The 16,507-nt window shown below is 46.7% G+C and overlaps 1 protein-coding gene across 6 annotated transcripts in view; it reads right to left on the minus strand.

The window, feature by feature from the left end:
* The window catches only part of LOC115087389 (pre-mRNA-processing factor 40 homolog B-like), a 205,569-nt gene that overhangs the window by 27,055 nt on the left and 162,007 nt on the right, over window positions 1-16,507 (minus strand). For 5 of the 6 annotated variants that reach the window (XM_029594517.1, XM_029594515.1, XM_029594513.1 and 2 more), the window contains exons 22-24: window positions 9,819-9,904; window positions 9,202-9,288; window positions 8,014-8,116 (exon numbers count right to left, since the gene is read on the minus strand). In XM_029594517.1, the coding sequence (XP_029450377.1) occupies window positions 8,014-8,116; window positions 9,202-9,288; window positions 9,819-9,904 (276 nt within the window). Of the gene's footprint in view, window positions 1-6,618; window positions 6,681-8,013; window positions 8,117-9,201; window positions 9,289-9,818; window positions 9,905-16,507 lie in introns of all 6 variants that reach the window. The other variant, XR_003855511.1, reaches the window with a different exon arrangement.

Genomic DNA, 16,507 nt, shown 5'->3' on the forward strand with positions numbered 1-16,507 from the left:
GGACCAGAAAATAAATGGAGTATCTCCCCTGACGGAGCTCCGCTTTGGGAGCTGGAACTACCGCACTTAACCGACATAACCGGTCTAGAGTCAGTTGTACCGCTGCTTGCTTGACTGGATAGCTGCATGGGTAAATTAGAAAAAGTTCCCGTATGGGACGAGCAAATTCTAAAATGTAACCATTTCTTATCACATTGAGAACCCACTGGTCCTGAGTGATCTTGGCTCACTCGTCATAAAAGTGCCGTAAGCCACATCCTATAATAGGAATGACGGAGTGGACCAGCCTGGCATCATTGGGTAGACTTACCTCCTGCCGAGGAGCCATCAGAGGATCCCTTAAAGGACCTTCTGGCTCCACGAAATGATTGTCCCCATGCTTGTCCCCGTGAAAAATATTGTCTCTGTGGTCTCGGCATACCACAGGTAGGCCGCGATCTTCTGTCGGACCGAAAACGAGATCTTGATTGAAAAAATTCCTTACCCTTAGGTTTATCCTCATGTAACCTGAGGACTTTATTTTCTCCAAGAGACTGGATCAGCTGCTCTAGATCCTCGCCAAACAAGAACTTACCTTTGAAAGGCAAGGATGCCAATTGTACCTTAGAGGAAACATCCACTGCCCAACTGCAAATCCAAAGCAACCTTCGGGCGGCCAGAGCTGATGCCATTACTCTGGAGGAAGTACACACCAAATCATAGAGGGCATCTGCACTGTAAGCCACAGCTTCTTCTACACGCTCAGCCGTATCCGCATCCACACCTGATTGAGACAAATTACCTTGAAGCTGCTGTACCCACCGGAGACAAGCACACTGCAAGAAACTTGAACAAAGCGCTGCACGCAAACCCAGGGACGCCACCTCAAAAATCCTTTTAAGGTGTAACTCCATCTTACGATCTTGTACATCTTTTAAAGCGGCCGAACCAATAACCGGAATCGTGGTGCGCTTAGTCACAGCAGACACCGCTGCATCTACATTCGGGAGGGAAAAAAATTCTAAATCCTGTTCTGGTAGAGGGTAAAGTTTCCCCATGGCTCTGCCAACCTTTAAACCAGAATCAGGAGTCCCCCATTCCTCTTCTACTAACTTCCTAACCGACTTGTGGTAAGGGAAAGAAGTTGGAGGATCTCGGATGGCACCTAGTACCAGATTCTCGCCGTCCAAATCCTGGTTCTCCTGAGGCATTTTAACCCAAAGAACCTGGTAAGCCAAGGGAAGCAAAACCTCCAGCTCTTCCCTTTTAAAAAGGCGAAGGATCCTGTGCCTCATGAATAAAAGAGAGTGAGTCATCCCCTTGACCTGCATCCTAAGTAGCCGGAATAACTGGAGCCATCAGGGGAGCTTGGCCAGACCCCGAACTAGTACCACCAGGAGCTATGATAGCGTCCTCCGTATCAACCGCCCTAGCTGCATAAGCCTGTGTGCGAAAAATCAAGCCCTGTGTTGAGGGAACCCTATTGTTGGGCATAGGAGACCTCCTAGGACCCCCCGAAGGACCCTCAGTGGGCTGGACTGGTGGAATCTGCGGCTGTGTAGTCCCCCAAGCTGCTTTCTGTCTGGCCATACAGGCATCATGAAGTAACAAAAAGTCTGTGGAGAAAAGCCTCCCTGCACCAAAACCAACATGGTCTGGTTGAAAAACAGGCAAACTAGAGTTTTCCTCCCCTTCTAGCACTCCCTGCCCATTCCCCAACCCAGAATGGACCGGAGACAGAGATGGAGGACCCCCCCCCACCCCCCCCCCTGGCGATGCAGGAACTGCTGCGGCAAAATCCAAAATGGGCACCGTTCCCGCGTCGGCCTGGTGAAGCAAAAAAGAAGTTGCAGCCGGTTCAAAAGACTACGATACTCGACGCTGTTTAGTGGGAGAAGGAGTCTCAGACGAACCCTCTGCCCATCGGCACAGTTAGCGCATAACCCCGACCTATTAAGCTGGGAAGAATCAGAGCCACATGAACGGCATGCCCTGCCGCGAGCCATAAGGTAGAGATAAAATTAAAATCCTTTCCCTGAAGGTACTCACCCAAAAGTCCCCCAAACAGCCAGAGCCCCACAAAAAGCTCCTACCTAAGGGGAGGAAGTCGCTCGCCTGAGGAGCAGTGCTCTGGTGCAAACAGATTTTTTTTAAAAATTAGCTTTATTTAAAAATGAACAACCTGCCCTGAAAAATAGGCAAAAATAGCCAAAAAATTCTTGTAAAAAAGTATTGCAAAGAGCCTGCAGCCGCCTCAGTGGCCTCGTGAAGGGAGGGATCTGGGCAACCAGATTTACACCTCAAGGGCGCCCAGACCAAGCACACACAAGGGTACCAACCCCCGGCTCAGCCGCCTCAACCAGACAGGGAAGAACCCTAAGGATTCTAAAATAATAAAAGAAACCCCCGGGAAGCAGGCTGAAAAGAAAAAACATTAGCTGAAAAAAATTAATCAACTGCAAGATTAACAGCCTCTGCCATCTGCTGGAGACAGAGAAATACTGACGAACTGCAGCTGGCACGGTTGCTTAGATACGGTGTCAGCGAGGTTTTCTTCTGTCTCCACCTGCTGATGGGGGAGATGAACCAGGTGCTGGACTGATCTGGGTAGTACAGGGAACTTACCCTGGGTCCCATTTGAATTCAGGGGTACTAAGGATCGGAGGAAGGTCTTGCAACTCCACCCTGCCCCTGTATAGGCTTGCAGACTTTGGCAATTTTCTGCAAATTGTTGCCCAAGGCCAGGAAGAAGCATCCAGAAAGGAATGAGGCTGCCATATTGTAACAGCAACCACTGTGGACAAGAAAGCCACTGCAAAATTTGAAAACATGCCTCTTTGGGCTCAGGTAACCGCAGTGGATTTAGGAACTACCACGGTATTTAAAATGCACCTCTCCGGGCTCAGGGCCGGAGAGCTGAACTCCCTCATTGGTGCTCCGCTGCAACAAAAGACGCCAGAGCCCCCTCTGAAACTTGGGCTCCAAGCTGGAAGGTGTATCCTGAGCGTGGTCTTAGCCGGCGATCACCCTGCAGACACATCCCGCAATGGTGGTCCTGAGCTTCGCAGCAATTTTGGCAATAGCTACTATTTTCCTCAGACTAGAAGTCGAGCACAGCGTAGTTCTGTTCCATGTTTTGCTTCTCCTGCCATCATGCTTACCGTAGAATTACATGCAGTCCCCAACAAATTAATAAAGGGTCATCCAAGACAGCACCAAATTGCTGACCAGCGGAACCCCCGCTAAAAGGCTGGGAAAACTTACCTACACCGTTCCATCCCCCGGGAGCATTCAGAGCCCGCCTTCAAAGGCACTGCGCTAGCACTGCATGCTGTGGAGAGCAGGGGCTTTACACTCCCCCACGCTGCCATCACCCCCCTTCAAGCAGTGTCCGCAGTTCAAAATGCCCAAACCAGATACATGCAAGTTTCGTCTACTATCCAAACAGAGGGCAACTCTGCTCTCCAGTTGCCACGAACCTCTGGCCACTGAATAGCCAGCGTTCCCTGTTGTGTTTTTGTTTTTTTTTTGTAACTTTGCTGCTGCAGCCAAAAATAGGTTCAAGACTTTAAAAGGGAAAGCTGCAAACATATCGTGAGAGCAAGGAAGGCAGGAAGGGGGAGGAGAGTGGAAAAACTTATCAGTTCCCCTGGAACCCCTTAGTCATAGAGAACACCACTGAAGGAGTAAGCACAAGGCTTTGGATCTGAATGGGCTCTGAATATTCAAAGAGAGTACAACAGAAGAGGGGGAAAAAGAGGAGGGCAGGGAGAGAGAGAGAACCAAGGACTCACACTGGTAGCCCTCTGTTCTCTGGTGGTGCTCCAATGAGGGAGGGAGCCTGAAGCTGCCACCTCAGGAGCTGCCAACCACACAGACATCCTCTTCGATTTAGGGCCAGGCTCTACTGAGGGAGGGAGAATTCATCCGTCACCTCAGGAGCTTCGTAACAGAATTTTTTTCTGTTCATTCGGCCTAACCAGGCCTTTGCTTCAAGCACAAGATACTTGCCCTCCATTTGCTGGACATAGAGAATACTGACAGGCTGGTGTCAGCATGGAGGTATATAAAAAGTGACATCCACAAGCTTGTTGTTGTTTATCTCAATCTGCTAGTTAGCATGCATAACCCACTTTTCCAGACTGGTCTGACTGTATGAAGAGGAAGCATTCCTTCTCCAACCGGACGCGAGGAGACATTTGTTAAGATATTTAAAGGTCACTAGCACTTTCTGGCGTTCTGATCATCTTTCTACTGAATGTGGAACACAGAAAGATGAGGCAGCCTCTCAGGCTACGGTAGTGCACTGGATTATTACAGCAACTTATGTGAATTCTCGCACTCCCTTGCTGAAACAGATATGTGCTCATTCCACAAGGGCCCAGGCTGTTTTTTTTGGGCAAAGTTGTGATTTATCTCTCCTTGGAGGTTCATAAAACAGTGATGTGCTCATCTTTTGCATATCGTTTCTAAGCATTACCACTGGGATGTCAGAGCGCGATAGGAGGCTTCCTTTGCCTCGCTGGAGGTGTGAGGGGCTGAGGCAATATCTCATCCTATGAGGGAATAGCTTGGTTACATCTCACTGGTCTGGCCTGGTCTGACTGGATGAAGAGAAAGGTGAAATTATCTCTTACCTGGTAATTTCCTTTCCTTTAATTCAGTCAGACCATGCCAGGGCCCTCCCCTTCTTCCAGTATATTTGGGGTAGTTATACACTCTGTGGCTTGCAGAGGAATTTACTTGCAGGCAGGTAAGTGGAGTTTGAAAGTTCAGAATGAATAAACTTTGCTGCAAGTTTTTTTGGTTTTTTTTAAAAAAAAGATCATTTGAACTGATAATATGGTTGATAGTTGATGGTATTGAGTTTGTCCACAGTTAGCTTGTTACAGGAATACTGGCAGGCTGGGGACAGCAATGAGGTATATAAGGAGAGACATTAGCAAGCCTGTTGATCTCATCTCCATCTGCTGGTTGACGTGTATATCCCACTGGTCTGGCTGAATTAAAGGAAAGGAAATGATCAGGTAAGACGTAATTTCAACTTATGGTGTACTTGCACTTTTATGTGATTTTTCTAGTTGACATTTTTTCTCATTTATTTTTGTAATAAAGATCGCGTCCATATTCAGACACAGTTCGGTTAGCAAAGTTAGCCAGCTAAACTTATCCGGCTAACTTTGGAGGTATTTTCAATAGTGAAACCTCACTATTGAATATAGCCGGCTATCTTAAAGTTCCAAACAGACTTAGTTGGCTCTAAATATTGGAGTTAGCCAGTTAACTCGTCCTCCCAGTTACACCCTTGGAATGCTCCTAATTTAGGGAGCTAGAATTTAGCCAGATATGTGCCCGAATATTAATTTAGCTGGCTAAATGGTTTTGAATATAGACCTCTTGGTTTGTTACCCCAACAAAATTTACAATTGAATCTTTAGTTTACATTTACACATTCTTCCATAGTATCTTTTTATTGCGATGGCTTCACCTCTATTTTGTTGCTACTCTTAGCAGAGAACCAGCACATTTAATTCATAATTCACTATAGTATTACCAACATTTCAATCTATCAATTTAGACCTTCATCAGGGTTACAGAAAAAAACAAGTAGGGCACTTGTAGACTTGTCACTACCAACACTTAAAATTCCAAACAGCACAACAAAGTATGGCTCCATCCACCCAAGCTGATGTCTTACATAATTTTGTTAAATAATTGTACTTTTAGCCCAGCAGTTTCTTCCTATTCTTTGCGCTTCCTACTCAATCAGAACCAGTCTTTCTTTAGTAATGGCACCATCAGCCTTCATTTGCAACTAAGTGGGGTATTTCCCCTGTTTTTATAGCCCTCACTGGCTCAACTATCACAACAGCCACAGACCATGATTTCCCTTGGAATTTGGCACGCCTCAACCCCGAGCTTGGCCACTAGCATTACCACTGAGCAATGACCAAGACTTCCCCCTCCCTGATGGCTATGAACACTGGCTCCGCGGCATCCTCAGCCCTGGCCAGCTCAGAGAGCAAAAACTGGGCCAAGAAGCTGAACCTGGGTATTCTGCTCAGCAGGGTACAGAACGACCCACTGAGCAACCAGGCTGGCCCATGTTTCAGTGCATTTCAAATTACTTTCTACATATTGTACCAGCTGCTGCTACTACTTTCAATAATTCAATCACAAATGATATTTTTTAGCATTTCCTTGTATTCCTTTATAGCCTCTGCCTGGTTGTATTTCTTACTGGTGCCATTTTACTAGTGATGTCATCAAGCTGCATCATAGCAGGTGATCCAATAACAGTACGCCAGCCGTTCAACATCTCACTGCCCTGAACTTGCAATAAAGTCTCTACAGTGGGATCAGAGGAGCACAGCTGAAGGACTCTAGCTGTACAACTGTTAATACTGAACTGCTGTATGCCTTTTTGGAACAGTACATATCACATAGTGGCTCTAACTGTTTTAAATCACACACGGAGCGAAGAGGAAAGAAGAGACCAGAGAAGAGTTGAAAGGGACTGCCCCCATGTGCAGGTCAGCAGCTGCTTCCTTCTCATATGCTTGTTCGCCATGACTGGCTGAGACAACCAACGCTGGCTATGCAATTACAGCAGCTCCCCCAACTCTCCACCCCCCTTACCGATCGCTGTCTCTTTTTCTTGCTTTTCTTTTTCTGTTTCTTGGATTTCCTGGAGCTGTGATCTACAAACAAAAAACAATCGTAGCACTGATCTGTCACTAAGCTAAGGAGCAGTACAAACTGCCCCTCCTTTCCCCTCTCCCCAGCAACTGGCCAAGCAAGCAAGTGGCATAGAGACCACCTCACCTAGTGACTGGGCAAGCGAGTGGCACTAAAGCCCCCCAGCGTGTGACTTAGCAAGTGAGTGGCACAGATTCCTACTAACCAAGCAAATGAGCTGCACAGGCCCCCCCCCTCCCCGCCCCAGTGATCAGACAAGCAAGTAGCATAGCTCTCCAGGAATCAGAGAAGCAAGTGGCACAGATCCCCACCATCACCACTCTGGTGTCTAGGCAAGTGAGCGTCACAGAGCCCCTGAAGATCGAGCACATGCTCTCTTTCCTCTCCCAGTGACTAGGCAAATGAGCTGCTCGGGTGCCCCCTAGTGACTTACCAAGGGAGCAGCACAGACCTTACACTGTGACCCCCCTCCTTCCCCCATTGGCTGGGAATGTGAGCAGCACAGAGCTATGGTGAATAGGAACAATAAGCAGCACAAATTCTCTTGCTCCCCCCCTCCAATGACAGTTTAAGTGAGTGCTAAAGTCCCATGGTGACTCAGGCAAATGGCAGAGATCTGGAGATTAAGTAAGTGGCACAGACCCGCGGTGACTAGAAAAATAGCCTGGATAATTAAGTAGCACAGACCTACAGTGGCTAGACGAAGAGAATGGATAACTAAAAGTGGGCAAGTGAGAGGCACACATCTGTTACTGAAAGCTATGTCTGCATCACAAGTTCTGCGCACTCACAGGATTACATCAGTATTGAGAATTAACATACATAGGATCATGCCTGCATCAAGGATTCTGCACATATAGTCTTGCCTAAATCACTGTTTTGTGAAGCTTGTGACTGATTCTTCCACAGGCTAATATCAGGAACATCCTGTACAGATATACATATTCACCAAGCACTGCGGAAAGACATGGGAAGGGAAGGGTCTGGGTGTCAACCAGGGCCGGATTTAGACATAGGCAATATAGGAACATGTCGTGGGTGCCAAATTCTGACGACGCCCAAAAACTAGGACTCCACATGCTGCTCTTTAACTTCCAGTGGCAAAACCTCCCACCTCTGATCCTCTGCCTAAGGGCACTGTAATCTGAAATTCGGCATTGGCGTGAAGAAACTGGGGAATCTTGTATGCTCATCAGCCTGAAAATGAGGAAGATGACAAAAACGTGTCCTGGATAAGGAAAGATATGGCTGGCAGGTGGACAGATGTACCTGGTCAGACTGGATGGGCCAATTGGTTTACCATCCACTGTTATAAAAGATTTCTAAAAATCCAACCTGATTCTGCAGAAGATGATAAATCAGAACCAGTCTCCGAATGATTCCGTTTTTTCCTTTTCTGTGGTCTGTGATGATGATCATCCTCCTCCGATTCTGTGCCCTAGAAGTTCAGAAACAGTTTTTATACCCGGGGATATGTGAAACAGATCTGTTCAGCCACAATTCCTCAAGTACATTATATTTGTTTATTTATTCAGACATTTGATAATCCACCTTTATTCTATGGGTAGGTGAAAGAAATACTGGGGTACATATTCAGAGGCATGTAGCGGGATAACTTGAGTTATCCGGCTAAATGTTTACTTATATTTCCCACACTTAACTAGCAAACATTTAGCTGGATAACACATTATCTGGATAACATTTAGCTGGATTACGTAGAGACACTCCAGGGGTGTTCACGGACGGCTAACTCCAATATGCAGAGTTATCTGGATAAGCTGGTTGAACCAAAGAGTAGTCATAAAGTGGCTGCACCACTGAATATCCCACAAAAGTTAGCCAAATAAGTATATCCATCTAACTTTTCAAGCTGGCCAGTGGCTGAATGTTACCGTGATTGTATACACAATTTTTTTGTAATTGAAAATGTATTTACCAACTCAATCTACAATAGTGCCAACTGCCCACAATAATAAAAAAAGCAATAGGTCAGCAAGTAGTTTGTTCCCCATTAGATAACTCCCTATATACCCTTCCACTGTCCCTACACTCCCCCCTCCCCATTTAGTACCCTCCCAAGTCTCACAGGCAGAGGAATGGATATCCTCTTCAAAAGAAAACATTCAATTAGTCCAGCACCAATCACAGTCTAATGTCTGTTTCCAGGATGCATACAGTTGCCATATTTTTGTAAACTTCTCCAAAGTTTCCTGTCTCATCACAGTCAATTGATCAAGATAAAACAAAGTATGTATCTTCTTTTCTGTGAATGTAATTTCTGTATACATATAGATATACTGCATATCTATAGACTGGAAGTAGATTAATTACTACAAGGTTCAAGATATATCGGGGATCTCCTATAGGCCCTCTCTATGCTCCCTCACATACACATGTATAGGATTCTCTGGCTAGTCAGAGATGGACTTGCCTAAACACCCATTCCATCTGCTCTGTAGCATAATCAAACTCTGTCACATGACCTGCCCCTTCTTCCATTACTAAAGGACTGGATCTTCTCACCGATTGGGACCGTGATCTCTTGCGGTGATGCTTCTTAGATTTTTTGGAATGCTTCTTGCTCTTGGAGTGATGATGTTGACATTCATTCTGCAACAGAAGAATCAAAGCAGAAGCAACATCAGCTTCAGAAGACAACAAGATCTGTAACATAGCTTAGACCCTTCTCCTGACGATACAATAATTATGGGAACTACCGACTTATTATTATGGAAATAGACATGATAACCACAGGGAGGTACCTCGGCCATAGCTAGGGAGTAGTAGAAATGGTGTGGTGATACAAGGTACATTTTGAGAGGGATGCAGAGTTTGTAAGAGATTGGTATATGGCAATAGAAACTATTGATGCCTTCCACTTGGCAAAACAGAGAAGGAAGAGGGCATTGACTGCTATTCAGCACAGGGCAAGACATTCTCTAGCTATGGTCCGGAGAGGGTACCATTTCATCTAGTACTGACAGGGAACATGGAAACAAACAGGAGGTACCAATCCATTTGTATCTTGCAGGCATGAAAATCACAAATGGTAAATTGCATATTTTTGTGAGTCGGACATAACACAAGAGAGACACTGATCCTCTGTGAAATAACTGACCTGCTATCTACACCATAAGTACCTGGAGAAACTCTTAAAAAGGCGAATCCTCTCAGACTCCACAGTAATCTGATCAAAGGCGTGGTCACCGACAAATCGTTCCCTCGTCTGCAAACAGAGCGGGATCAGAGCTCAGTTTCAACTTGTGCGGTGTAAAACTCCAATTACTACAGCGAATATGAAATAACAGGATTTCTCTGATCATCAATTTTCTTTCCATTAACGCCTACAACAGTCAAGAACTTTTTCTCACAAAGAAGAACAGAGTAGCAGCCACAGGAAGGACTTCTTCATCACTTCCTGCTCAGGGGTGGTCTTCTTCCTGCAGTACTTCCCCACCATGAGCATGTCTCCAAAATTTTAATATGGAAAACAAATAAAAATCCATTCTGATAATTCCAAAATGGAATACAATCCTGTTATCCCAAAGACAAATAGCAATTGAATTGTCAATTTGAGTGGGAAGGTCTTGAATGTTGTAGCAGTTACAGTAATAGAAAGGAAATGGACAAGAGAAATTAAAGTTGCTCACCTTTAACAGGTGTTCTCCATACATAGCAGCGAAAATCAGTCACACAAGTAGCTGACATCATCTAATAGCATCGAGACGAATGGCTCTCTCAGAGCTCAAAAAAACTGAGAAGGGTCTTTTTGAGCATTATCAGACTTTCCTGCACAGCTGCCTCCACATGAATGTCTTCAGACTTTGAAGGTCAGCTTGCTACAACTCCATGGGGAGGAAGGTGGGATTGTGTGATGATCTGAACTGCCGTCTATGGAGAATGCCTGTTAGAGGTGAGCAACTTTGTTATCTCCATGGACAAGCAGGATAAAGGAAAATTAGTTTCTTACCTGATAATTTTCGTTCCTGTAGTACCACGGATCAGTCCAGACTGCTGGGTTTTGCGCCCCCCCCCCCCCTCTAGCAGATGGAGACAGAGATGTTTTTAAAACAAAACTCTGCTTTATATAGGAGAGTGCCACCTACAGTCCCGGCAGTATTACGTAATGTCAAAGCATGATGGCTCCATAAGATACCATAATCATATACACTAACTCTTGAACTAGAAAAAAACGAATTACAACCGGGTCACTGAACCCCTCTAAGATCTGAACCAGTAGAACCATTCGAGGATAATCAACTCAAATCTCTGCAGAAAAAAACAAGCGGACTCCCCCCCCACTTGTAGGGCTCTGTTTGGGCGGGACTCTGGACTGATCCGTGGTACTACAGGAACAAAAATTATCAGGTAAGAAACTAATTTTCCTTTCCCCGTTACGTACCTGGATCAGTCCAGACTGCTGGGATGTACCATAGCTGTTCTTACCTGGGATGGGATCTAGAGAGGCCCCGCTCGCAGCATACCTTCTCCAAATCCTCCCGACTCCACAACTTGCACATCTAATCTGTAATGTCGTGCGAAAGTATGTAGTGACTTCCACGTAGCCGCCCCTAACAAATCTCCTGTGGGGAAACTAAGTGACACTCCGCCCAGGACACCACTTGCGACCCTAGTAGAGTGAGCCCTGAGCCCAACTGGAGAGATCTACCCCACAGCAAATAAGCCGAGCTGATAACCTCTTTCAGCCATCGAGCAATGGTAGTTTTTGAAGCCATGTGATCTCGACGAGGACCATTCTACAGTACAAAAAGATGGTCCGACATCCGAAACTCATTAGTGACCTCCAAATACCGCAGTAACACCCTGTGAACATTCAGCTTCCACAATTCCCCGGACAAAGGATCCGACCGGTCCAAATCGCCGAAGGCTGGAAGCTCCACTAATTGATTGACATGAAAGGAAGACACCACCTTCGGCAGAAAAGAAGGAACCGTCCGTAAAGAAACTCCCGAACCTGAGATCCTCAAAAAGGGTTCCCTGCAGGAAAGAGCTTGGAGTTCTGACACTCTACGAGCTGAAGTAATGGCAACCAGAAAATCACCTTCAAAGTAAGATCCTTCAGTGTCGCCCTCTTTAAAGGTTCAAAGGGCGCAGTACACAAGGCCGAAAGCACCAAATTCAAGATGGACAAGGCTGCTTGACTGGAGGACGCAAATGCTTCACCCCTCGAAGGAAACGAGCTACATTCGGATGTGACGCCAACGTTCCACCTTGCACCGAACCACACAAACAACCAAGAGCTGCTACCTGAACTCGTAAAGAACTGCATGATAACCCTTGGATAGACCATCTTGAAGAAAACACAGAATATCCGACACCGAAGCTCGGGTTGGAGAAATGTCCCATTCTAGACACCAGGACTCAAAAACCTTCCATACCCTAACGTACGTGAGATTAGTGGATGTTTTTTGTGACAGGAGGAGAGTGGAAACCACCGCAGGAGAATAACCCTTGCGACTTAGACAGCGCCGTTCAAAAGCCATGCCGCTAGACAGAAGCACTCGACTTCTTCCAAACAAACGGGTCCCTGGTGAAGTAGATCTGGGACCTCCGGAAACTGCAATGGACCTGCCATCGCTAGATTGAGAAGATCCACAAACCAAGGGCGCCTCAGCCATTCCGGCGCTACTAAAATTACTCTTGACGGATGATGCTCTATCCTCCGCAGGACTCTGCCAATCAACGGCCAAGGCAGATATATACAGAAGAACATTGATGGGCCAGGGTAAAACCAGGGCATTTACCCCTTCCGCTCCTGTCTCTCGTCGACGAGCGTAGAACCTCGGAGCTTTGGCGTTTCGAAACGTTGCCATGAGATCCATGCTGGGTCTGCCCCACGCTACACATATGCGTTGAAAAGCGTTGGCCGCCAATTCCCATTCTCCGGGATCAAGATGGTGCCGGCTGAGGAAATCCGCTTGCACGTTGTCCATGCCTGCAATATGAGATGCCGCAATACTGACTAAATGTTGTTCCACCCAGCTGATCAGGTGTCTCGCTTCCAAGGCCACTGGATGGCTCCTTGTTCCTCCTTGGCGGTTGATGTACACTACCGTGGTCGCATTGTCCGACAACACCCGGACTGCTCTCCTTTGTAGAAGAGGGCAGAAAGCTTGTAACGCTAACCGTACTGCCCGAGCCTCCAACCGATTGATCAACCACCTCTGGAGACCACAGGCCCTGTACCGATCTCCTCTGGCACACTGCTCCTCAGCCGGAGAGGCTGGCATCCGTGGTGACTACCGTTCATTCGGGCACCTCCAGAGGAACCCCACAGGCTAGATTGTCTGTCACCAGCCACCACGCTAGACTGTCTCGTGCCGCTTCAGTTAGTGGCAGAGGTAGAAGGAATAGTTCTGACACAGGGTTCCAACGGGACAGTAATGCGTACTGCAAAGGCCGCATATGAGCAAAGGCCCAGGGTACCAGCTCTAATGTTCTCAGTTCCATGACTTCAACCTGTAGATAATCTCGGACTCTGGGAGTACTCTTGAGCAGCAAGCCTCTCACCTGGGCTTGTAACTTGGAGATGCGCTCTGTGGTAAGAAAACCTTGCCCCTGCTGAGTGTCAAAAAGCGCTCCCAAATACTCCAAGGACTGAAGGGGTATGAGCCTGCTCTTGGAGAGGTTGACCATCCAGCCCAGCGACTGAAGAAGCTGAAGTACCCTGTGAATCGCATCCCTGGCTGGAGAGACTGATTTTGCCCGAATCAGCCAGTCATCCAGATAGGGATGGACTAGAAGACCTTCCCTCCGGAGATGAGCCGCTACCACCACCAAAACCTTTGGTGAATGTCCTGGGTGCAGTGGCCAGACCAAAGGGGTAGAGCCCAAAACTGGAAATGCTGGCCCAACACGCAGAACCGAAGAAAACGTTGGTGGTCTGGATGGATGCCTATGTGAAGGTATGCTTCTGTAAGATCCAGTGACGCTAGAAATTCTCCCTTTCTTATCGAAACAATGACCTTCGTGGCAAGTGATGAGAAAGCAGCACATGTGGGATGAGCATGGCACCGGCCAAGGATTGCGGCAATGCCTGCCGCTTGTGTGGGGATACGCACGCTCATCTCAATCACACAAATTTGTGCACATGCTGCGTCTCCGGGGGAGAAGGTAACTCAGATGGTGCAGACTCTGTTTTGGCATGTAAGAGTGCAGACTTCATTTTGGTGCATAAAAGACTAATGAGGTCATTGGGAGCCACCAGAGATCATTTTCCCATAAGCACAGGGAATGGCGGCTATCTTGTGTGCAGTCACTGAGGCACAGAAGGCTTCTGGAGAGGCAACGGATTCCCTTCCACACTTATCACCTGCCATGCAGAGTTCCACAGAGAGGCTGGAAGCCTCTGAAGATGAGCAGGCCTTAATGCAGAAGGATTCAGAGGATTCTCAGGCCTTTTCCTTGGATTTTGTGTTACTTCTCCACAGATCCTATTTGATTAGAAAGGCAGCAGGGGAGAAGCATCCTCAAACCCAGGATCAGCTGCACGGTGACTCACGGCCTGCAAAAAGGTCCAAGGTGACCTGCAAAAGGACATCGCCCAGCATCCAGAGGGTGCTTGGCTTGGCAGGGCAGCAAGGTGGCCCCATGGAGGAGTCCAAGGACTATGAAGACGATGATGGTCTGCCGGATGGGTCTCCAGGGGCGGAGTCCTCTCAGGACATTTCGGATCCAGAGGAGATGCCGGTGGTCAAAGGGGACGATCCTAAGGTGGTCCAGCTGTTTTGCAGGGAAGAGTTATGGCCCTTGATTCTGCATGTGCTTAAAGAGCTAGGCATCAAACTTCCTTGGAAGGAGATGCACCAAGAAGTTCCTAAGCTTTTATTCTCTTCTCTTTCCTGGAAAGGTGTTTTGGAGAAGACAGAACATTTGCTTCTCCAGAGGTACTGGAGAAGGCAAGTCCAGGCCTTTCTCATATAATAGCCCCCATTGAAGTAGAGATGACCAGGGTATGGCTAATCCACTGAATCCCTCTCTACAACCTGCTAGGAGCACGTCTCCTCCTGAGGCTATGGCATATCCAGCTTTTGTTTAAAAGATAGCCAAGGAGATTCCTTTGCCCTATTCTAAGCGGTGGAACTTAGAGAAGACGTCTTTGGTTTATTTGAGTTGATTGAACCTCCAAAGCAAGTTGTTGTGATACCTATACATAGACTACAACAGGAACTTCAGACAAGGATGTGGTAGACACTTTTGTCAACACTTCCATTCTTAAAAAACTGAATATCAAGTTTGTCTTGTCCAACCCATCAAAAGGTCCAAATACCTCACCAATCACTAGTAGTAAAATCAGGTTTAAAAAAAGGCAAAAAAATCAAATCTAAAATTCATCCTAATATACTCTTGGAAAAGATTTCCATCAGCTATGTTAAATTCTTGAATAGCTGCGCATCGATTATACAGGATGCAGTATGTGTATTCTTGCTTTCAGAAACTAAAGAACTTCTAACAGATTTCAAGCAGTGTTTTGTATTTGCTCTCCCTGCAGCTGAAGAATGTAGTAAGCATCTTATCAGATGAACCCCAGGAGGTTTACAACATTTCTTTCAGATTGTCAGCAATAGTCATTAAAGCCAGAACATTAGTTTGGTATTGACCTTCAGGGCATCATGAAGATGTATATGAAAAACTTGCTGATGTTCCATGTATAGGAGACAATCTCTTTGGAGAAAAAGTGAAAGAAACAGTAGATCTTCAGGAACATGTTTTTACGCCTGACATTATCAACGGCCACAAAAGAACAACATTCTACATCTAAAAAGCCCCAGCCCCAGCCTCAGTACTACATAAAGCAGACTTCTATTCAAGAAGATATGAATCTTATCCTTTCAATGACCATGCTCTCATCACCATCAGCAGCAGCATGTCAGAGAAAGAGAGTACAAACCAAATCAAATCAGAATTTTTGACTACAACATCAAACAGAATTCACGGTTAGCCTTTAACACTGCTCCCTTCGCCTGTGTTTCTGTAAACGCCTGAACTTAACGCAGACAAGCCCTCTACATCAGATTGCTGCAAAACCGCAGCTCTAATAGCCAGGGCCGAAATCTCAAAAATGTGTTTGAAGTTCCAGCTTGCGTTCCTGTACATCCCTCAAGGCTGCAGAACCCGCCACCGTAATGGTGGTCTTTTTGGTAACTGCTGAAAATGAGGCATTAAATTTAGGGAGGGCTAAAAGCTCCAGTGTGTCTTCCGGTAAAGGATATAGCTTCACCATAGACCTGCCAACTTTCAATCCAGCCTCTGGAGTGTTCCAGTCCCGAATCACCAACTTTTTCACCAACCTGTGGAAAGGGAAGGCCTTGGCTGGACCATGCAAGTCATCCAACACAGGATCCGCTTCTTCCAAGTCAGACTCCACCTGTGAAATCTTGATTCCCAGCTCCTGCACCACCTGCGGAATCAAAGGTCAAAGTTCCTCTCTGCGGAAAAGCCCTACCTCTTCAGGGTTACCATCCATGGCATCCACATCTACATCCACCATGTCATCTGTATCTGGCTCAGCTCCTGCATCTGGGGACCCTCCTGGCACCGTCCCAGGATCCTTGGAGTCAGAGTCCCCCAACACATCAGGAGCCAATGAAAACAGGCCCAAAGCCCATCAAATGCCCTCCATATGTTTCTTTTGGGAGGAGCCGAACCTTTCGCTGTGGTCCGGAACCCGTACTTCTCACTGACATGAACTTGCGACCTCCTGCATCCTTCTCTGGCCTAATATGCCTCATGCAGCAGAACAAAATCTGCCAAAAAAAGATGGGGCTCCTCAAGAATCCTGATCCAGGGGGAGTCCTCATCAAAGGCA

Source organism: Rhinatrema bivittatum, chromosome 3 (genome assembly GCF_901001135.1).
Source record: "Rhinatrema bivittatum chromosome 3, aRhiBiv1.1, whole genome shotgun sequence".
NCBI lineage: Eukaryota > Metazoa > Chordata > Amphibia > Gymnophiona > Rhinatrematidae > Rhinatrema > Rhinatrema bivittatum.